This window comes from Hypanus sabinus, chromosome 6 (assembly GCF_030144855.1).
Source record: "Hypanus sabinus isolate sHypSab1 chromosome 6, sHypSab1.hap1, whole genome shotgun sequence".
In the NCBI taxonomy this organism is placed as follows: domain Eukaryota; kingdom Metazoa; phylum Chordata; class Chondrichthyes; order Myliobatiformes; family Dasyatidae; genus Hypanus; species Hypanus sabinus.
Genome location: NC_082711.1, coordinates 179,890,057 through 179,914,164, shown reverse-complemented (window position 1 = coordinate 179,914,164; position 24,108 = coordinate 179,890,057). Strand labels below are relative to the sequence as shown.

The following is a 24,108-nucleotide window of genomic DNA, read 5'->3' as shown; positions in this document are numbered from 1 at the left end:
ATCACTAGAACTCCAACAGGTCCACAAGGTCACTCACTCCCACTGTCACCAGAACTCCAACAGGTCCACAAGGTCACTCACTCCCACTGTCACCAGAACTCCAACAGGTCCACAAGGTCACTCACTCCCACTGTCACCAGAACTCCAACAGGTCTACAAGGTCACTCACTCCCACTGTCACCAGAACTCCAACAGGTCCACAAGGACACTCACTCCCAACATCACCAGAACTCCAACAGGTCCACAAGGTCACTCACTCCCAACATCACCAGAACTCCAACAGGTCCACAAGGTCACTCACTCCCACTGTCACTAGAACTCCAACAGGTCCACAAGGTCACTCACTCCCAACATCACCAGAACTCCAACAGGTCCACAAGGTCACTCACTCCCACTGTCACCAGAACTCCAACAGGTCCACAAGGTCACTCACTCCCACTGTCACCAGAACTCCAACAGGTCCACAAGGTCACTCACTCCCACTGTCACCAGAACTCCAACAGGTCCACAAGGTCACTCACTCCCACTGTCACCAGAACTCCAACAGGTCCACAAGGTCACTCACTCCCAACATCACCAGAACTCCAACAGGTCCACAAGGTCACTCACTCCCACCATCACCAGAACTCCAACAGGTCCACAAGGTCACTCACTCCCACTGTCACCAGAACTCCAACAGGTCCACAAGGTCACTCACTCCCACTGTCACCAGAACTCCAACAGGTCCACAAGGTCACTCACTCCCAACATCACCAGAACTCCAACAGGTCAACAAGGTCACTCACTCCCACCATCACCAGAACTCCAACAGGTCCACAAGGTCACTCACTCCCAACATCACCAGAACTCCAACAGGTCCACAAGGTCACTCACTCCCAACATCACCAGAACTCCAACAGGTCCACAAGGTCACTCACTCCCACTGTCACTAGAACTCCAACAGGTCCACAAGGTCACTCACTCCCACTGTCACCAGAACTCCAACAGGTCCACAAGGTCACTCACTCCCACTGTCACTAGAACTCCAACAGGTCCACAAGGTCACTCACTCCCACTGTCACCAGAACTCCAACAGGTCCACAAGGTCACTCACTCCCACCATCACCAGAACTCCAACAGGTCCACAAGGTCACTCACTCCCACCATCACCAGAACTCCAACAGGTCCACAAGGTCACTCACTCCCAACATCACCAGAACTCCAACAGGTCCACAAGGTCACTCACTCCCACTGTCACTAGAACTCCAACAGGTCCACAAGGTCACTCACTCCCACCGTCACCAGAACTCCAACAGGTCCACAAGGTCACTCACTCCCACTGTCACCAGAACTCCAACAGGTCCACAAGGTCACTCACTCCCAACATCACCAGAACTCCAACAGGTCCACAAGGACACGCACTCCCACCATCACCAGAACTCCAACAGGTCCACAAGGTCACTCACTCCCACTGTCACTAGAACTCCAACAGGTCCACAAGGTCACTCACTCCCACCGTCACCAGAACTCCAACAGGTCCACAAGGTCACTCACTCCCACTGTCACCAGAACTCCAACAGGTCCACAAGGTCACTCACTCCCACCATCACCAGCACTCCAACAGGTCCACAAGGACACTCACTCCCACTGTCACCAGAACTCCAACAGGTCCACAAGGTCACTCACTCCCACCATCACCAGAACTCCAACAGGTCCACAAGGTCACTCACTCCCACCATCACCAGAACTCCAACAGGTCCACAAGGTCACTCACTCCCACCATCACCAGAACTCCAACAGGTCCACAAGGTCACTCACTCCCACTGTCACTAGAACTCCAACAGGTCCACAAGGTCACTCACTCCCAACATCACCAGAACTCCAACAGGTCCACAAGGTCACTCACTCCCACTGTCACCAGAACTCCAACAGGTCCACAAGGACACTCACTCCCACTGTCACCAGAACTCCAACAGGTCCACAAGGACACTCACTCCCAACATCACCAGAACTCCAACAGGTCCACAAGGACACGCACTCCCAACATCACCAGAACTCCAACAGGTCCACAAGGCCACTCACTCCCACCGTCACCAGAACTCCAACAGGTCCACAAGGTCACTCACTCCCACCATCACCAGCACTCCAACAGGTCCACAAGGTCACTCACTCCCAACATCACCAGAACTCCAACAGGTCCACAAGGACACGCACTCCCAACATCACCAGAACTCCAACAGGTCCACAAGGCCACTCACTCCCACTGTCACTAGGACTCCAACAGGTCTACAAGGTCACTCACTCCCACCATCACCAGAACTCCAACAGGTCCACAAGGTCACTCACTCCCACTGTCACCAGAACTCCAACAGGTCCACAAGGTCACTCACTCCCACCGTCACCAGAACTCCAACAGGTCCACAAGGTCACTCACTCCCAACATCACCAGAACTCCAACAGGTCCACAAGGACACTCACTCCCAACATCACCAGAACTCCAACAGGTCCACAAGGTCACTCACTCCCAACATCACCAGAACTCCAACAGGTCCACAAGGTCACTCACTCCCACTGTCACCAGAACTCCAACAGGTCCACAAGGTCACTCACTCCCACTGTCACTAGAACTCCAACAGGTCCACAAGGTCACTCACTCCCACTGTCACCAGAACTCCAACAGGTCCACAAGGTCACTCACTCCCAACATCACCAGAACTCCAACAGGTCCGCAAGGACACTCACTCCCAACATCACCAGAACTCCAACAGGTCCACAAGGTCACTCACTCCCACTGTCACCAGAACTCCAACAGGTCCACAAGGTCACTCTCTCCCAACATCACCAGAACTCCAACAGGTCCACAAGGTCACTCACTCCCACTGTCACCAGAACTCCAACAGGTCCACAAGGTCACTCACTCCCACTGTCACCAGAACTCCAACAGGTCCACAAGGTCACTCACTCCCACTGTCACCAGAACTCCAACAGGTCCACAAGGTCACTCACTCCCACTGTCACTAGAACTCCAACAGGTCCACAAGGTCACTCACTCCCACCATCACCAGAACTCCAACAGGTCCACAAGGTCACTCACTCCCACTGTCACTAGAACTCCAACATGTCCACAAGGTCACTCACTCCCAACATCACCAGAACTCCAACAGGTCCACAAGGTCACTCACTCCCACCATCACCAGCACTCCAACAGGTCCACAAGGTCACTCACTCCCAACATCACCAGAACTCCAACAGGTCCACAAGGTCACTCACTCCCACCGTCACTAGAACTCCAACAGGTCCACAAGGTCACTCACTCCCACCATCACCAGAACTCCCAACAGGTCCACAAGGTCACTCACTCCCACTGTCACTAGAACTCCAACAGGTCCACAAGGTCACTCACTCCCAACATCACCAGAACTCCAACAGGTCCACAAGGTCACTCACTCCCACCGTCACCAGAACTCCAACAGGTCCACAAGGTCACTCACTCCCACCGTCACCAGAACTCCAACAGGTCCACAAGGTCACTCACTCCCAACATCACCAGAACTCCAACAGGTCCACAAGGACACTCACTCCCACCATCACCAGCACTCCAACAGGTCCACAAGGTCACTCACTCCCAACATCACCAGAACTCCAACAGGTCCACAAGGTCACTCACTCCCACTGTCACTAGAACTCCAACAGGTCCACAAGGTCACTCACTCCCACCGTCACCAGAACTCCAACAGGTCCACAAGGTCACTCACTCCCACTGTCACTAGAACTCCAACAGGTCCACAAGGTCACTCTCTCCCACCATCACCAGAACTCCAACAGGTCCACAAGGACACTCACTCCCACCATCCCATCACTGACCCCCATCTCCAAACCCCTCCCCACAGACCATCAACTGTCCCATCACCAAACCGCTCCCCACAGACTATCAGCTGTCCCGTCACTGAACCCCATCACCAAACCCCTCCCCGCAGACTATCAACTGTCCCATCACTGACCCCCCCCCCCCAATCACCAAACCCATATGCACGCACACTAAGCTTGGCACATGCTCAGTGGTAACTGGAGACACAACCCTCACCCTAGGCCGGTTTACACCGTGGGTGTGTGTGCTATTTTCTGAGGGTGGGGCACACTGTGGAGATGCCCAGGACTGGTGGGATGGTGCGGGGTGAAACCTGACAGAGTGAAGCACCCCGCCTTGTGTCCCTCTTTGTTGCAGACGGCACCAGATGGCTGGAAGAACTCGGTAAGACACAATCTCTCGCTCAACAAGTGCTTTGAGAAGGTTGAGAACAAATTTGGGGGCAATTCTCGGAAGGGCTGTTTGTGGGCTCTCAACCCCAGCAAGATGCACAAGATGCAGGAGGAGCTTCAGAAATGGAGGCGGAAGGATCCGGCTGCCGTTAGGAAGAGCATGGCCAAGCCAGGTGAGCGGGAGAATGGCAGATCGCCATGTCTGGCTTCTGTAGCCTCCCTCCCCCTCTGCTCTGCGGCCCCAGGGTACTGGTGGGGCAAATGCAGGTGCAGGGACTGAGCCACGTGGAGGGCAGGAGATTCCCCACGTTGGTTTAGTGAGCAAGAGCCCACTGAATGTCTGTGTTGTGTTCTATGAAAAAGGTTCAAAGTATCTGTCACATGTACATCGAAAGACGTACATCAGTGTGTCAATGTACAAATCTTTTCTTTGAAACATCCAAACGTACAGTGAGACGCAGCCAACATAGTCGGAGATCTTCTGGGGGCAGCCCACAAGTGTCCCTGTGCTTTTGGTCCCAATGGAGCGTGCCCACAACTTACCAACCCTAACCTACATCTTTGGAAAGTGGGAGGAAACCCAAATGTTCATGGGAGAACATACAAACTCCCTGGGAATTGAACCTTGATCGCTGGCACTCCAAAGTGTTTTAATAACCTTTACACTACCATCCCTGGCAGTTCCTTCTTCACTTTGAGAGATTCCTGGATGTCAATGGGCATGAATCCAGAATCTTCCCCTCCCCTAACAGTGTGTTGGGGCTGTATTCAAGAGCTTAATGCAGGGCTTGGGCAAGTCAACCTCTTCCTCTGTCTATCAGTGACCCAGTGCAGCCTGTTCTTAATTCACTGTAAGGCCCTGTGCTACCCCTCCTGGGCCACACACTCTTCCTTCCTCCAGGCCTTGATCTCCCCCTCCCCGGTCCTGCACTCTTCCCCCACCACCCCAGCCCCACTGCTCTGCTCCAGCTTAGTGCCTCCACCCTCCTTTAGGTAAAGAAGATATTCTGTTTCCCCACTGTGTGAGCCTCCCCTCCATCAACGCCCTCAAGACTTCTAACGTTGCTGGTGTCAACGTCGTACACCTTAACTACACTCTTCCAGTGTCCATACACTACTCCATAAAAGCAGGAGAGGCCATTTGGCCCCTCAAACTGTTCTGTCAGTAAATAAGATTAGGACAGATCTTTACAAGAACCTTCTTGCCTTGTTGAATCTTTGAATCGGTTCAGTGGAGCAGGGTCTCCACTGCTTCTGGGGTAGACTGATCCACCTTTCCCTGCATGTAATAATTCAGTGCAATTGAACTGTCCCAACAGATCAACTGGACAAACTGATTGGAGAAAAAAGTGATAAAACCAGGCCTTCAGTATCAGTGCCAGACTGTGCTCACCTAGAGACAGTGCTGCCTGGCCGGGACACGTCCCATTCTAGTCTGGGCCATGTTGAACCTCAGTTCTTGCTAGCCCCAGCTCGGCTCCCCCCACACAGTGCAGACAGAACTCACATGAACACCAGTGCAGACCCCTCTGAAAGCCACAGCCTACCTCAGGTTCAACAGCCCAAGCGGAGCAGAGCCCATGCTGACTGCGTACTCGAACCATCGCCATCAGTGCACTGTCCACTTCTCCACAACGTTTCAGACGTCACCAGCCTCCTGCACGTGGAGCAACCCAAAGACAAGAGTGCAGAGCACATCCCCCCGGAATCAGATCCCAGCACAGACATCGACGGCCTAAATCCCAGTCTCGTGGACTTTGAACTTCAAGGTAAACTCCCTGATTGTTTGTGATAGAATGTGGCAGCACAGGAACAGGCCCTTCAGCCATCTTGTTCATGCCAGCCTAGTCTCAATTGGAGCATAGCCCACGCACCAGTGGATTTCTCTTCAATGTTACATACGAACCTGTGTCCATCACTTCCACTGGCAGCTTGTTCCACACTCGCACCCCTCAGAAATCCCTAAAACCAGGAGTGTTTGAACTAGTTTGGCAGGGGTATTGGAACCAGAACACCAGATCAGAAGGCGGAGGGATGCAGAGGAAGGTAGATACCAGGGCAGTAAAAACAGACAGGAGCAAAGTAATAGATATGATGGGTTGGATAGTTTGAACTGTGTGTATTTCAATGCTAGAGTATTATGGGTAAAGGTGGTGAACTCAGAGCATGGATCAGTACATGGAACTATGCTATTGTGGCTATTACAGAGACTTGGTTGAGAGAGGGATAGGAACGGGTGCTTAATGTCCAAGGGTTTTGATGTTTCAGAAAAGATAGAGATGGAGGTAAAAGAGGTGGGGAGTGGCACTTTTAATCAGGGACAATATCACAGCTGCATTCAATGGGGACAGAATGGAGGGCTCATCCACTGTGTCTATATGGGTAGAACTCGAAAGTAGGAAGGGTGCAGTCACTCTGATGGGATTGTTCTGCAGGACACTGAGGAACAGACATGCAGGCGGATTAATGAAAAGTGTAAACACAATAGAGTTGTCATCATAGGGACTTGAACTTCCCTAATATGAACTTGGACTTTCTGAGTGCAGGAGGTTTAGAGGGGCAGAATTTGTTACGAGCTTCCCGGAGGGCACCGAAAATCAATCTGTCGATAGTTCAACAAGGCGAGGGGCCGTTCTGGACTTGATGTCGGGTAATGAACCTGGCTGGGTGACCAACCTTTCAGTGGGTAAGCAGTTAGGGAACAGTGACCACAACTTCTTAAGGTTTAAAATAGCAATGGACAAGGATAAGTATGGACCTTGTGGGAGAGTATTAAATTCGAGCAGAGAAAATTACAAGAACATTAGACAGGAAATAGGGAGAGTTAATTGGGAACAGTTGTTTTTAGAAAGTCCACATGCAACATGGTGGAGGGTGTTTAAAGACCATCTGCACAGAGTACAGGGCAGGTAAGGAGGAAGAAGAAGGATGGCAAGGTGAGAGGAAGGTGAAGGAAAAGCTTGTAAAGCTTAGGAAGATAGAATCAAACCGGACCCTGGAGCAATTCGGAGCAAGAAGGCTGCGAGTGAACTGCTGATTCTTCAGAGCGAAGGAGTTTTTTACTACTCGGGTTAAAGGGAGGCGAGACTGTGCAGGCACGTGACGTCAGCTAGCAGAACGCGGAAGGTTAGAAAGAAGACCGGCATATCCAGTGGGCAGTGGATTGAGAGGCAGCAGAGTGACGGGGCTTTGGCTCAACGGGCTTAGGCGGTAACGGGACGAGGTGAGGTCGGAAGTATGTGTGTGAGGCCAGTTTTCTGTGCTCAATGTCAGGTGTGGGAGGTCCTGGAGTCTCCCAGCCTCCCAGATGGCCATATCTGCACCAGGTGTGTCGAGCAGCGGCTCCTGAGGGACCGAGTTAGGGAACTGGAGATGCAGCTCGATGACCTTCACCTGGTCAGGGAGAGCGAGGAGGTGATAGAGAGGAGTTATAGGCAGGTGGTCACACTGGGGCCATGGGAGACAGACAAGTGGGTCACAGTCAGGAGAGGGAAGGGGAAAAGTCAGGTACTAGAGAGTACCCCTGTGGCTGTACCCCTTGACAATAAGTACTCCTGTTTGAGTACTGTTGTGGGGGACAGCCCACCTGGGGGAAGTGACAGTGGCCGGGCCTCTGGCACAGAGTCCGGCCCTGTGGCTCAGAAGGGAAGGGAAGAGGAAGGCAGTAGTGATAGGAGACCCTAAAGTCAAGGGGTCAGACAGGCGTTTCTGTGGACGCAGGAAAGAAACTCGGATGGTAGTTTGCCTCCCAGGTACCAGGGTCCGGGATGTTTCTGATCGCGTCCAAGATATCCTGTGTTGGGAGGGAGGACAGCCAGAGGTCGTGGTACATATTGGTACCAATGACATAGGTAGGAAAAGGGAGGAGGTTCTGAAAAAAGACGACAGGGAGTTAGGAAGCAAGTTGAGAAGCAGGACAGCAAAGGTAGTAATCTCGGGATTACTGCCTGTGCCACGCAACAGTGAGAATAGGAATAGAATGAGGTGGAAGTTAAATGTATGGCTGAGAGATTGGAGCAGGGATTCAGATTTCTGGATCATTGGGACCTCTTTTGGGGCAGGTGTGACCTGTACAAAAAGGAAGGGTTGCACTCGAATCCCAGGGGGCCCAATATCCTGGTGGGGAGGTTTGCTAAGGCTACTGGAGAGAGTTTAGACTAGAATTGTTGGGGGGTGGGAACAGAACCGAAGAGACTGGGGAAGAGGCAGGTTGGCTTACAAATAGAGAAAGCTTGTAGAGGGAGGATAGGCAGGTGACAGAGAAGGGACGTGCTCAGACGGGCAGTTTGAGATGTGTCTATTTTAACGCAATGAGTGTTGTGAACAATGCGGATGAGCTTAGAGTGTGGATCAGTACTCGGAGATATGATGTTGTGGCCATTACAGAGACTTGGATGGCTCAGGGACAGGAATGGTTACTTCAAGTGCCAGGCTTTAGATGTTTCAGAAAGGACAGGGAGGAGGCAAAAGAGGTGGGGGCTTTGCACTGTTTATCAGAGATAGTGTCACGGCTGCAGAAAAGGTGGACTCCATGAAGGGATTGTCTACGGAGTATCTGTGGGTGGAGGTTAGGAACAGGAAGGGGTCAATAACTTTACTGGGTGATTTTTATAGGCCGCCTAATAGTAACAGGGACATCGAGGAGCAGATAGGGAAACAGATCCTGGAAAGGTGTAATAATAAGCATTGTCATGATGGGAGATATTAATTTCCCAAACGTTGATTGGCATCTCCCTAGGGCAAGGAGTTTAGATGGGGTGGAGTTTGTTAGGTGTGTTCAGGAAGGTTTCTTGACACAATATGTAGGTAAGCCTACAAGAGGAGAGGCTGTACTTGATTTGGTATTGGGAAATGAACCTGGTCAGGTGTCAGATCTCTCAGTGGGAGAGCATTTTGGAGATAGTGATCACAATACTATCTCCTTTACAATAACATTGGAGAGAGATAGGAACAGACAAGTTAGAAAAGCATTTAATTGGAGTAAGGGGAATTATGAGGTTATCAGTCAGGAAATTGGATGCTTAAATTGGAAACAGATGTTCTCAGGGAAAAGTATGGAAGAAATATGGCAAATGTTCAGGGGATATTTGTGTAGATTTCTGTATAGTTACGTTCCAATGAGACAGGGAAGTTATGGTAGGGTACAGGAACCGTGGTGTACAAAGGCTGTAATAAATCTAGTCAAGGAGAAAAGAAAAGCTTACAAAAGGTTCAGAAAGCTAGGTAATGTTAGAGATTTAGAAGATTATAAGTCTACTAGGAAGGAGCTTAAGAAGGAAATGAGGGAGAGACAGAAGGGGCCATGAGAAGGCCTTGGCGGGCAGTATTAAGGAAAACCCCAAGGCATTCTACAAGGATGTGAAGAGCAAGAGGATAACGCATGAAAGAATAGGGAAAGTGTGTATGGAACCAGAGGAAATAGCAGAGGTACTTAATGAACACTTTACTTCAGTATTCACTATGGAAAAGGATCTTGGTGATTGTAGCGATGACTTGCAGCAGACTGAAAAGCTTGAGCATGTAGATATTAAGAAAGAGGATGTGCTGGAGCTTTTGGAAAGCACCAAGTTGGATAAGTCACTGGGACCAGACAAAATGTACCCCAGGCTACTGTGGGAGGTGAGGGAGGAGATTGCTGAGCCTCTGGCGATGATCTTTGCATCATCAATGGGGATGGGGGAGGTTCTGGAGGATTGGAAGATGTTGTTCCTTTATTTAAGAAAGGGAGAAGAGATAGCCCAGGAAATTATAGACCAGTGAGTCTTACTTCAGTAGTTAGTAAGTTGATGGAGAAGATCCTGAGGCAGGATTTTTGAACATTTGGAGAGGTATGACATAATTAGGAGTAGTCAGCATGGCTTTGTCACAGGCAGGTTGTGCCTTATGAGCCTGATTGAATTTTTAGAGGATGTGACTAATCACATTGATGAAGGAGGAGCAGTAGATGTAGAGTATATTGATTTCAGCAAAGCATTTGACAAGGTACCCCATGCAAGGCTTACTGAGAAAGTAAGGAGGCATGGGATCCAAGGGGACATTGCTTTGTGGATCCAGAACTGGTGTGCCCACAGAAGGCAAAGAGTAGTTGCAGAAGGGTCATATTCTGCATGGAGGTCGGTGACCAGTAGTGTGCCTCAGGGATCTGTTCTGGGACTCTTACTCTTCATGATTTTTATAAATGACCTGGATGAGGAAGTGGAGGGATGGGTTAGTAAATTTGCTGATGACACAAAGGTTGGGGGTGTTGTGGATAGTGTGGGAGGGCTGTCAGAGGTTACAGTGGAACATTGATAGGATGCAAAACTGGGCTGAGAAGTGGCAGATGGAGTTCATCCCAGATAAGTGTGAGGTGGTTCATTTTGGTAGGTCAAGTATGATGGCAGAATATAGTATTAATGGTAAAACTCTTGGCAGTGTGGAGGATCAGAGGGATCTTGGGGTCTGAGTCCACAGGACACTCACAGCAGCTGCACAGGTTGACTCTGTGGTTAAGAAGGCATACGGTGTATTGCCATTCATCAATTGTGGGATTTAGTTTAGGAGCTGAGAGGTTATGTTGCAGCTATATAGGACCCTGGTCAGACCCCACTTGGAGTACTGTGCTCAGTTCTGGTTGCCTCACTACAGGAAGGATGTGGAAACCATAGAAAGGGTGCAGAGGAGATTTACAAGGATGTTGCCTGGATTGGGAGCATGCTTTATGAGAATAGGTTGAGTGAACTCGGCCTTTACTTCTTGGAGTGACGGAGGATGAGAGGTGACCTAATAGAGGTGTATAAGATGATGCTTTTTCCCAGGGCTGAAATGGTTGCCATAAGAGGACCCAGGTTTAAGGTGCTGGGGAGTAGGTACAGAGGAGATGTCAGGGATAAGTTTTTTTACTCAGAGAGTGGTGAGTGCGTGGAATGGGCTGCCGGCAACAGTGGTGGAGGCGGATACGACAGGGTCTTTTAAGAGACTTTTGGATAGGTACGTGGAGGTTAGAAAAATAGAGGGCTATAGGTAAGCCTAGTAATTTCTAATTACATGTAGTAATTACATGTTCGGCAGAACCTTGTGGGCCAAAGGGCCTGTATTGTGCTGTAGGTTTTCTATGTTTCCATGTTTCTATCCTCCAGCCCTCAGGCACCTCACTCATAGCTAAGGACATTTTAAATATCTCTGCTAGGGCTCCTGCAATTTAATGTAGCCACTTTTTCTTACTTATGCAACCCCTATTCCTCCTTAAAACCCACATTTTTGAGTAGTATTTCGCACATATACCTCTTAATGAAGTCAGAGATGCAGCATGCAAATAGGCCATTGGGCCCATCAGGTCTATGCTGACCATACGTTTACAAAAATCCCATGTTAACACCATTTTTCCTATAATCTATCAACCCCCACCTGCATTTCACCATGCACCTACATTCCAGGGGTAATTTACAGTGGCCAATTGACCACTGCTTGTCTTTGGGACATGGGAGGAAACTGGGGAAAACACACAGAGAATCTGCTAACTCCACAATGACAGCACCGAAAGTCGAGATGAACCAAAGTCACTAGGGCTATATGTCAGCAACACTATCCAGTGCACCAAGGGGGCCCAGTGTCAGGTGGTCGTTAATGCTCTCATGAAATGCTTGGGATATAACATACGGTGGGAAACGTTGACCGTTTATTCCCCTCTTTAGATGCTTACTGACGTGCTGAGATCTTCCAGCGTCCTATATGTGTTGCTCTGGATTTCCAGCATCTCTTGGGTTGATATGTTGTGGAGTGACAGGACCTCTTGTGGTGAAAATGCAGGATGCAGCCTCCACTGCAGTGATGCATGCAGTAAAATGGCAGCCTAATCATTATACTGCAGAACCTCAGAATTACCGGCTGTTGAAGCCTCGCGGGTCAGTAATGTCCCACAGCCCCAGAGGACACAGCTTCAGAAAGGGCGCCCCTTTAGAACAGAGATGAGGAGCAATTTCCTTCAGCAGAGGAATCCGTTGCCACGGATGGCTAAGTTGTGGAGGGTGTATTTCAAGTCATGAGGTTGATAATTTTGATTAGTCAGGGCGTCAAAGATTACGTGGAGAAAGCAGGAGAATTGGATTGAGAGATTCAAGAGAGTGTTTTCTGATTTATTTTCACTTTTTCCTAGCACAGTTTCTCTTTGATTTTCACCTCCCGGCTCCGACTGAGTGCTGTGTTTAACACACAAAACGCTGGAGTAACTCAGCAGGTCGGGCAGCATCTGCGGAGGGAAATAAAACAGTTGACGTTTCAGGTTGAGACCTTCATCAGGTCTGGAAAGGTGGGCGAGAGCCGGCATCTTGAATCTGTGTTTGACTCGCCTTTCATTGAACGCTTTGCAATACCGGCATGTGCCCTTGCTGCGGTTTAAATTGTGATATCTTTTGCAGGTAATCTGTGGGAGGTGCTGAGGGATGAGAATTTAACCCTCGACCCGCTCTTCTCGGTGGTTCCCTTCTGGACAGACGTGGCCGGAGTCACTCGTGATTGGGGGATCATCAGTGGCCCGGCCGAGCCCCAGCCGCCGGACTGTCCCGGATCAGGCACCAAGCCCTGCTCCCATCCTGACTCCTCCCCAGTGACGCTGGTATAAGAGCCGGCTGACACCAGCCTGTCGAATAAAATCACCTCCAAATGGTGAGCGACACCGCAAGCGCCGTCAAAGTTGCAAAATACTATCACACACGGATGGCCGTGGGACAGAATCGTGGTTTTAACCAATCACAAGGCTCAAACGCAGCCTATCATGGTTCAGGACATTGACCCTACAGTCAGTTATAGTCAATAATACTGTTTGGAATTAGCCAATCATGATTGGCAAGTTCCTTGTAGCCAATCGCAGGAGCATCTGAGAGGGGTTCGCAACATTTATGCAAAATGTTTTTAAATGTATTTCCGTTCCATTCCCAGTTGCTGGTAGAGAGCAGACATAGAGCTCTATGGGCCCATTACTCCAGCATCACCTCTGGATGTGATATTCTTATTATATATTTCAAAGTAATATGCCATTTCCGCCCAATTACCACCCAAAAAAATCTGTACGTCTTCGGAATACGGGAGGAAATCGGAGGAAACTCACGCAGTCACGGGGAGAACGTTCAAATTTCTTACAGACGATGGTGGGAACTGAACCCGCGTCGCTGGCACTGCAAGGTTAATTGCTACGCTATAGTCTCGCTCTATATGTTCCCATCCTGAGAATGAGTGAGGGCTGAGGTGGACGGCATGAATCTCTAGATCAGAGAAGTACAGCACAGAAGCAGGCCTTTCGGTCCATCTAGTCCATGCGGAAACCATTTAATCTGTCCATTCCCATAGCCCTCCATACCCTTACTATCCATGTACTTACCACTAAGTGCAAACGTTAACTCCTCCAAGACTACTCTGCATTCATAATGTCACAACTGATCTTCCAGTCCCAGAGCTGGTTCCTGCTCTCTTCACGTTACCCAATCCCTTGAGCCCTAAACCCTAGAATAGTCAAAGTACACCAATGAGGTCTTCTGGCCTGTCTAGTCACTGGTTGCCTAGTCCCACCTACCTGCACCTGGACCATAACTCACCATCTAAATTTCTCTTAAACGTTGCAGTTGAACCTACATCCACCATTTCTGCTGGCAGATTGTTCCACAGCTACACCACCTTGAGCTAAGTAGTTCCCCTGAAATATTTCTCCTTTCACCTTAAACCCATGACCTCTTTAGGCTCCCACACTAAGGGGAGCATTTACCTTGCATTTACCCGATCTAAACCCCTCATATACGTTTATCAAATCTCCCCTCATTTATTTATGTTCTAACCTATTCAACCTTTGCTCATAACTCTGGTGTTAAATTTCAGCAACCTCCTTGCAAATTTTCTCAGCTCTTTTTCAAGCTTTATTCAGTATTGTGTTCAGTTCTGATTACCTCATTCCAGGAAGGATGTGGAAGTTTTAGAGAGGATGCAGAGAAGATTTACCAGGATTAGAGAACATGTCTTGTTTGAGTGAACTGGGGCTTTTCCATTTGAAAGAGGATGAGAGATGACTTAATAGATCCATAGAAGACGATAAGAGAAATAGATTGAGTAGACAGCCAGAAACGTTTTCCTAGGGTGGGAGAACCCTGTACATTGGATATTTGATGGTCTATTTTATGGGTTCTTTGTTATGTGGCTGCCTGTAAGAGAACAAGGTTGCATAATGTATACATACTTTGACAATAAATAACTTTGAACTTGAGATGGCTAATGTGAAGGAGCACAATTTTGAAGTGACTGGAGGAAAGTAGATTGGGGGATGTCAGAGTATTTGTTGTTGTGGTAAGTGTGTGGAATGCACTGTCGGGGATGGTGGTAGTGGCAGATGCATTATAGAAACAACATTGTGGGCCAAAGGGCCTTTACTGTTCTATGGACTGTGTCTCAGTTGTTCAAATTAATGATTCAATACTCCTCCAGTTACAACAGGACAGCAGTGACCAAATGTGAAAGCACATCAAGATTTTACTGAAGGTTTGGTGAATTCAAGGGTTAAAACATGTTCTATCAATAAAAATACTTTGAAGTCATAATCAATAATGCAAGGGAAAGTAGAGGCCACAGGTTTAAGGTGAGGGGAGAGATTTAAAAATCTGAGCAGCAACTTCATACAGAGTGGTGAGTGTATGGAATGAGCTGCCACAGAAAGTGGTTGAGACAGGTACAGTAATATCCAAAAGACACTTGGGATTAGTACATGGTCAGGAAAGCTTTAGAGGAACTTGGCCAAATTGTACTATCTTAGATCGGTTTCTTAGTTAGCAGATTGAGCTGAAGGATGTGTTTCTGTGCTATACAGTTTTTAATGAGTATTCCTTTATCACTGGGAGAAAGTTTTGGGAGTTTTCGAGAGGCACTGTTTGCCTTATGATTCACCTTGTACAGCTTGGGCAGGGAGCTGACCACACCCAGTACATTTCTGATCAAGAGCCTATGGATCCTCCTGATGCTTGAACGTTGATGATAGGCGCTCTTCCCACAGCTGCCAGTTTGTGGGAGGAAGATGCTGTCGTCGTGTATTCTGCAGCTAATTGGGTGACACTCCCCCCCCCCCCAACAGAGGGAGAGCTAAGAACTAAAGTCATAGGTTTAAAAGCAACTGAGGGGACACTGTAGGCCAGTGCAGATGTCCTCAGTTATAGAGTGCATAGAAACATAGAAAACCTACAGTACAACACAAGCCCTTCAGCCCACAAAGCTGTACCTAACATGTCCCTACTTTACAACTACCTAGGCTTTACCCATAGCCCTCTATTTTTCTAAGCTCCATGTAGCCATCCAGGAGTCTCTTAAAAGACCCTATCGTATCCATCTCCACTGGCAGCCCATTCTACGCACTCACCACTCTGCGTAAAAAACTTATCCGTGACATCTCCTCTGTACCTACTTCCAAACACCTTAAAACTATGTCCTCTTGTGCCAGCCATTTCAGCCCTGGAAAAAGCCTGACTATCCACATGATCAATGCCTCTCATTATCTTGTACACCTCTAATCCTCCATCACTCCAAGGAGAAAAGGGAGAGTTCACTCAATATATTCTCATAAGGCATGCTCCCCAATCCAGGCAACATCCTTGTAGATCTCCTCTGCACGCTTTCTATGGTTTCCACATCCTTCCTGTAGTGAGGTGACCAGAATTGAGCACAGTACTCCAAGTGGGGTCTGACCAGGGTCCTATGTAGTTGCAACATTACCTTTTGGCTCTTAAACTCAAACCCACGATTGATGAAGGCCGATGCACTGTATGCCTTCTTAACCAGAGTCAACCTGCGTAGCAGCTTTGAGTGTTCTATGGACCCCAAGATCACTCTGATCCTCCACACTGCCGAGAGTCTTACCATTAATGCTATATTCTGCCATCCTATTTGACCTACCAAAATGAACCATCTCACACTTATCTGGATTGAACTCCATCTGCCACTTCTCAGCCCATTTTTGCATCCTATCAATGTCCCGTTGTAACCTCTGACAGCCCTCCACACTATCCACAACACCCCCAACCTTTGTGTCACCAGCAAATTTACTAACCCATCCCTCCACTTCCTCATCCAGGTCATTTATAAAATTCACAAAGAGTCCCAGAACAGATCCCTGAGGGACACCACTGGTCACCAGCCTCCATGAAGAATATGCCCCACCTACAACCACTCCTTGCCTTCTGTGGGCAAGCCAGTTCTGGATCCACAAAGCAATGACCTCTTGGATCCCATGCCTCCTTACTTTCCAAATAAGCCTTGCATGGGGTACCTTATCTAATGCCTTGCTGAAATCCATATACACTACATCTACTGCTCTACCTTCATCAATGTGTTTAGTCACATCCTCAAAAAATTCAATCAGACTCATAAGACACAACCTGCCTTTGACAAAGCCACGTTGACTATTACTAATCATATTAAGCCTCTCCAAATATTCATAAATCCTGCCTCTCAGGATGTTCTCCAACTTACCAACTACTGAAGTCAGACTCACTGGTCTATAATTTCCTGGGCTATCCCTACTCCCTTTCTTGAATAAGGGAACAACATCCACAACCCTCCAATCCATCTGTCTGAGGATGTCCCCTCTCTATCACTTGCCTATCTTCCCTTTCAGTCTCCAAGCTTTCTCTATTTGTGAGCCAACCTCCCTTTCCTCAGTTTGGTTCCCACCCCCGAGCAATTCTAGTTTAAATTCTCCCCAATAGCCTCAGCAAACCTTCCCACCAGGATATTGGTCCCCCTCAGATTCAAGTGCAACCCGTCCTTTTTGAACAGGTCGCAGCTGCCCCAGAAGAGGTCTTAATGATCCAGAAATCTGAATCCCTGTCCTCTGCTCCAATCCTTCAGTCATGCATCTTTCCACCTCATTCTATTCCTTAACTCACTGTCGTGTGGCACAGGCAGTAATCCCAAGATTACTACCTTTGTGGTCCTGCTTCTCAACTTCTTTCCTAACTCCCTGTAGTCTGTTTTCAGGAACTCCACCCTTTTCCTACCTATGTCATTGGTACCAATATGTACCATGACCTCTGGCTGTTCTTCTTCCCACTTCAGGGTATCGGGGACACGATCAGAAACATCCCAGACCCTGGCACCTGAGAGGCAAACTACCATCCGTGCTTTTTTCCTGCATCCGCAGAATCGCCTGTCTGACCCCCAAAGTATAGAGTCCCCTATCACTGCTGCCATCCTCTTCCTTTCCCTACCCTTCAGAGCCACAGGGCCTACACACGTACACCAAGATGGCTACACACATATTTCGATAATTTGGTTTAACGTGGTCTGTTTTTTCATCATTGATACTTAAGATTTAAATTGTATCTGCCGATACTTACAATAATGCTTCTTTAAAGTACTTAATTGAAGACTAGAACTCTTCCCCTCAGGTAAAGTGCTCTGAAATAATTTATTACTGAATAGTCTCAATTAGGTCAGCTCAAAAGGATCACTCCCTGATGAGCTGTTATACAGCTGTCCCACAGTATTGGATAGGGAGCAAGAATCAGAGTGTTTCCAGCTCAGAAGAGAAGTTGCCTCTCCCTGCTGCCTCTGACCAAGGAGGTATGTTTGGGGATGCTAACAAGAGCAGGTACCACTGCAATATTGTTGCAGCTTCAGTGCAGCAATACCAGAGGAAGGTATTAAAGTTGCAGAGTGGGGTGTTAAGGAGGCTGACTATTTAGTCGAAGTAGAATTTATTATCAAAGTACATTTATTACCATATACTACCTAGAAATTCATTTTCTTACAGCTATTTACAGGAAAATACCATAGAATTTATGAAAAGAGACTGAAACCAATATATAAAAGAAAACAATGTAAATATTAATACTGAGAAAAGGAGTTGGTAGGCCATAGAATCAGTGTTTCAGATTTGTGGCGAGTGTAGATAACCAAGGTGATTCAGGAGCCTGATTTTATTTTAGGGTGATAGCTGTTCCTGAACCTGGTAGTGAGAGACCCAAGGCTTTTGCACCTCCTGCCAGATGGTGGGGGTCCTTTATGATGATGTTGCTTTCTCCGTGGCACTGCTCCATATAACTATACTCAATAGTTGGGAGGAATTTGCCTGTGATGGACCGGGCTGTATCCACCATTTTCCGTTTCTGGGCATTGGAGTTTCCACACCACACAGTGATGCAACTCTCCACTGTGCATCTAGTGTCAGAAGTTTCATGAACATTGTTGGAGCCAAGCAAGCAGGAAGCATTCTGTCACATAACTCGTGTGCTTTTTGGATGGTGGTAAGTCATTCACCAGTAGATTCTGAACACACAGTGGCGGTAGTACTGAATGTCAAAGAGACTTTATTACATCTCTCCCCCCAACCCCCACTCACTGGAGATAGTCACTGTGGAAACTATCTGGCACTTGGCTAATAGTCAAGGCCTGAATGTTGCCTTACCATCTGAAAAATACTAAGTATAACTAAAATACACAATCACATACCATTGTGCCCATTTTTTTGCCCTTTAAGTCCAAAAGTTAGGAAACATTGAAAAGTAGACTTAAGGATTCCACACCAGCTGAATGTTTGGCTGCCAACAATCAAAACTTCTTTCTTTGGGCTGTGCAACGTTTAGCCAATAGAAATAAGTACATGGCAAATAGTTAATCCTTGATTTCCCCTCATTTCCATTCATCTCAATTTGTTAGGGGAACTAAAACTACGTTTAGTCATCTTGCTTGTGGAATTCAGTTCTCTCATTTTTAAACTGGAGTTTAAAAGGAACAAACAATATTGCAATGGATGAAATCATCACTAAACCCATAAACACAAGAGATTCTGCAGATGCTGGAAATCTTAAGCAACACATACAAAAATGCTGTAAGAATTCAGCTGGTCAGGCAGCATCTATGGAAAGGAATAAAAAGTTGAGCTTTTGGGTTGAGAATCTTCATCAAGGCTTTATGAAGGGTTTCACCCAGACTGTTTAATCTCTCTCCATAGATGCTGCATGAAATGGCATTGTCACCTTTATTACATTATAAATAGATTATTGATGGGGTAGTAACTGACAGGATTTTATTGATCCTTGTGGGCAAGCTGGGTTGATGCCAATGTAGATTCATCATTGCAGCCATGTTATAATTTCCAGAGCTTTCAAGCCAGTTATTGGTAAGAATCAAACTGTTCTTTGCTGTGATAGCAAGGATCTCAAGACACCCGCAGGTGAAGTAACTGAAAATGCTTCCAGCCAGCCACATGCATGTAAATGAATGGATATTCAAAGTCACCACCTCTTAACTTCCTACTGTACTTTTGAACAGGATGGGTTAAGTCCATAGATTTGGCTCCATATGGTATTTGTGATATTGGTTAACTGTGGAAGTAATTGCCATGTTTAATTCTGCAGGACAGCGTCTTATTCACATGAAGCTAGCTTTCCTGGCACTTTATTTTGCACTCCCTCTCTGAACCAGAGATTACCCTTAGGCAAAGCAGAGGTAGACTGTGGGAAGACAACTCCATGGCTGCTGATAACTTACAATTCACAAGTAGAGTGCAAAAAATGTGTGAAGAGAACCATATCAAATGGTTGATATGGGTAGAATGGCAGCTTAGTAGTTAGTGTAAATTACAGCACCAGTGATCAGGGTTCAATCCCCAGTGCTGTCTATACAGTTTCATCATTCTCCCTGTAAGAGTGGGTTTTCTCCCACATTGTACGGGTTAGTAGGTCACATGGATATAATTGGGCAGAAAGGTTTGTTACTGTGCCGTTTCTCTCAAAGTGGACAGCAAGGAAACGGAAATAGGAGATTCAGGACCAATTCAAAAGGCAAATGAAATGAACCCAGCATTTGTATTCTATAGCAAGGAGCCAGGAAAATGGAAGAAAATTGCTCCACGTGATGCACTTGAAGTTCTAAGAAGGATGCAGAGTACCAACATGCATCTCAGGAGCACTTGTTGAAAACCAAACTCTGCCGCATGTACGACCGGTGGAAATGAAAACACAAAATATGCAAGTGAACCAAAATATGGCAGAGAAATTAGTTAATGACCACACATTTCACTCCCATACAAACTGCCTGTCCTGACTATTGCTAACATTACTCATTTTTACTGCATGCCTCAATTTCTGCTTTCTCCCTAATGCTTGACATCATCTTCAGCATTAAGATCTTGGCTAGGATCCTTTTACTTAATTTAATTTTACCCTTCCCTAATCTATCATATTTTTAAGCCAGTAATATAAATGCAGCCTCTTTCAACTCTCTCCCTCCACCACCCCACAGAACTGATTCTTTAATATTCACTCACATTTTCCAGCTAAACCGTGACTGATCTTTTGCCATCTACAGAAGATGCAGATCAATCACAATCTTTCCAAACATTTCTGAGATTTGGAAACTTCTAGTTTTAATACCTGTTAAAGCACTTAAAGATCCAAAAACAAAAATCAAATATATAGAACATTACAGGCCCTTCAGCCCACAGTGTAGTGCTGACCCTGCAACTACCCCTTCCCTCCCACATAGTCCTCCATTTTTCTTCCATCCATGTGCCTATTAATTGTTCCTAATACATCTGCCTCCACCACCACCCTTGGCAGAGCATTCCAAGCACCCCCAGTGCTTAAAATAACTACTTGAAATCCCCCACAACATATTTCCTTCCATTCACCATAAAATTATATCTCCATTTCCAACCTGAGGATGGGGAGAATCTCTGGCTGTCCACTATCTACAACTCTTATCATCTTGTACACATCTCAAACTCCTTCGCTCCAAAGAGAAAAGCCTTGGTTTGCTCAACCTTTCATTAGACATGCTCTGTAATCCAGACAACGTCCTAGTGAATCTCCTTGGCAGCCTCTCTAGAGCTTCCACATCTCTCCTACAATGAGGTAACCAGAACTGAACATAATATTCCAAGTGTGGTCTAAGCAGGGTTTTACAGAGCTGCAACATTATGTCACAGCTCTTGAACACAATGACTAATGAAGGTCCCACACTTGGTCTTTATCTTACTTTCAAATTTCAGAAAATTAGCAACTTGTCCAATGCTCTACTTCCTGGGTGACAGTTCTGCTTTCCAATGGACTATTAGGGAATGGGCAACAGCTCTGTTAATTATTTACTACATATTTAGATTTCTTGGCCAAATAGATCTTACTTCATGGCCCTGCTTTTTGCCAGAACAAGTTTAGTGTCGAGTTTTTTTTCTACGTACTTCATACAGTAACACCTTCACAATTTAATTTCTTCCTATTAGGCATAAGACATTTCCAGAGTTATCCACATTGTACCATTTACATCTGCTTTTCAAGGCGACAGGCTCCTTATTCTCAGAGCTAGAAGTCTGATCAACTCTACAGGTGATCAGCTCAACAATTGTTCACAGCAACCACTATATTCAACAAGACAAGGGTAGAACAAGTCCCATTTACAATTTAGCTTTTATCATGTAATATTTTCTTGTGAAAAATGGACAATCACCATAGCATTCCACTCATTAAAGGATCTGGCTAAATTTTGACTCCATTTGAGGAAATGGGAACTCATTGCACAGTAACACACACAAAACACTGGAGGACTCAGCTGATCAGGAACATCTATGGAAATAAACAGTCAACGTTTTGTGCCAAGACCCTTCAGCAGGACTCATGGCCTTCAAGGGGTTTCTGCTGAAGGTGCTACAGAGTGCCACAGCAGAAACAGGCCCATCTAGTCTATGCTGAACAATGAATCTACATACTCCTATTGGCCTGCACTTGGACCAGAGCCCTCCACACCCCTCCCATCCAAATTTATCCTAAGCTTTCAAATTGACCCTGCATTTCATACTCTCACCACTCAGTTACATTCCGCACCTTGACCTACGACCTCTAGTTCTAGTCTCACCCCACCTCAGTGGAAGACTGCTTGCATTTACCCATCAATTTTATATACCTTGATCAGATCTCCACTCAATAAAGTCTTAACCTGATTAACCTTTCCATAACTTAAGCCCTCTACTACCCAACAACATCCTTGTAAATTTTTTCTGATCTCGTACAATCTTATTGAACTTTCCTTTACCAGACCTACTCCAAAATAGGCCTCATCAAAGACTTATACAATTTCAATACAACATCTGAACCTCTGTACTCAATACATTGATTTATAAATGCCAATATGCCAAAAGCATTATGACCCTACCTAGCTGTGATGCTATTTTCAAGGAATTATGCATATGTATTCCCAGATTCCTGTTCTACGCATTCCTCAGTGCTCTACTACTCACCATCTAAGACCTACCCTGGTTAGTCCTACTGAAGTTCAACACCTCATTTGGGGGTGCAATGGCAGTCTGCATCTGCCACTTTTCCAGCTGTTCCAGATCCCTCAGCAAGCTTTGATAGTCTTCCTCACTATCCACTGCACCCCCAATCCTGCAGATCCAGTTTACCACATGGTAATTGAATGACAAACAACGTACCCAGCACCCATCTCTGCGGTATACCATTAGTCAGAGATGCAACCATCTACAACCACTCTCAGGCTTCTCCCCTGAAGCCAATCTTAAATGCCAAGTGACTAAACCTTGTCAAAGAAGTTGAAGTCCACGCTGACAACATCCACAGCCTTGCCTTCATCAGCTTTCCTGGTAACTTCCTCAAAAAAACTCTAAGACTGGTTAAACACGACCTACCATGCACAAAGCCTTGCTCACTACCCCTGCCTTATCCAAACACTTAACATTATACTCAATCCCTTAGAATACCTTCCACTAACTTTCCCACAACTGATGTCAGGCTCAATGGCCTACAGTTTCCTTATTTATTCTTAGAGCTTTTCTTAAACAGAACATTAGCAATCCTCCAGCAACTCATCTGTCACTAAGGATGTTTTAAGTATCTTTGCTAGGGCCCTTGGAATTTTTGCACTACCCTCCCACAGGGTCCGAGCAATACATTGTCAGGCTCTGGAGATTTATCCACCCTAATTTACCTCAAGACAGCAAGCACCCCCTCTTCTGTAACCAAGCTGCTGCTTTGTCTCATATTTATAGTCTGTGTTCATCTCCCAAATAAGAGAGATGTAAAAAATTCCATTTAAGACCTCCCATGTTTCTTTTGGATCCATGCAGATTACCACTCTGATCTTCCAGATGACCACTTTTGTTCCTTACTATCCTATTGCTCTTAATATATCTGTAGAAGCTCTTATGATTCTCCTTCACCCTGTCTGCTAAGGCAACCTCATGTCTTCTTTCAGCGCTCCTGATTTCCTTCTCCAATGTTCTATTGCATTTCTTATACTCAAGTACCTCATTTGTTCCTGGCGGCCTATATCAGCTGTGCACCTACTTCTTAATCAGGGTCTCAATATCTTTTGAAAGGCTCTCTAATCTCAAATCTCTGTTTGAGATTTTTCCCACTAGAGGAAACATCTTCACTACCTAATCAAAGCTCTCAGGATCTTGTATTTTAATCATCCTGTTTCCCCCTATCAGTTCTAGCAGATTCAAGCCTAGGCTATCCAAACTTTCCTCAGACAAGCCCAGTTATGCTTGCTTTTGGTTCTTTCAGGAATATACAAACCCCGTACTCTCAAAATTTCACTTCTGAATGCCTCCCACATACCAAGTAACACTTTTGCCAGAAACAGCCTATCCCAGTCCACACTTGCCAGATCCTTTCTGATACCATCAAAATTGACCTTTCTCCAATTATGAATCTATTTCCATATTTACTTTAAAACTAATGGCATTATCATCACTAGATGCAAAGTGCCACCCTACACAAACTTCTGTCACCTGCCTGGTCTCATTCCCTAACAGAGATCCAGTATCACATTCTTAATTGGGACTTCATGTACTAATTAAGGAATCTTCCCTGGACACATTTAACAAATTCTTCCTCATCCAGC

The 24,108-nt window shown here is 46.5% G+C and overlaps 1 protein-coding gene across 1 annotated transcript in view; it reads left to right on the top strand.

Moving 5' to 3' along the window:
- Window positions 1-14,467, top strand: part of LOC132395134 (forkhead box protein N1-like) — a 255,271-nt gene extending 240,804 nt beyond the window's left edge. Inside the window, exons 8-10 of the mRNA XM_059971435.1 lie at window positions 4,205-4,412; window positions 5,559-6,008; window positions 12,636-14,467. Coding sequence (XP_059827418.1) covers window positions 4,205-4,412; window positions 5,559-6,008; window positions 12,636-12,838 — 861 coding nt within the window. The 3' untranslated portion in view covers window positions 12,839-14,467. The remainder of the gene's footprint in view (window positions 1-4,204; window positions 4,413-5,558; window positions 6,009-12,635) is intronic.
- Window positions 14,468-24,108: the final 9,641 nt, after the last annotated feature.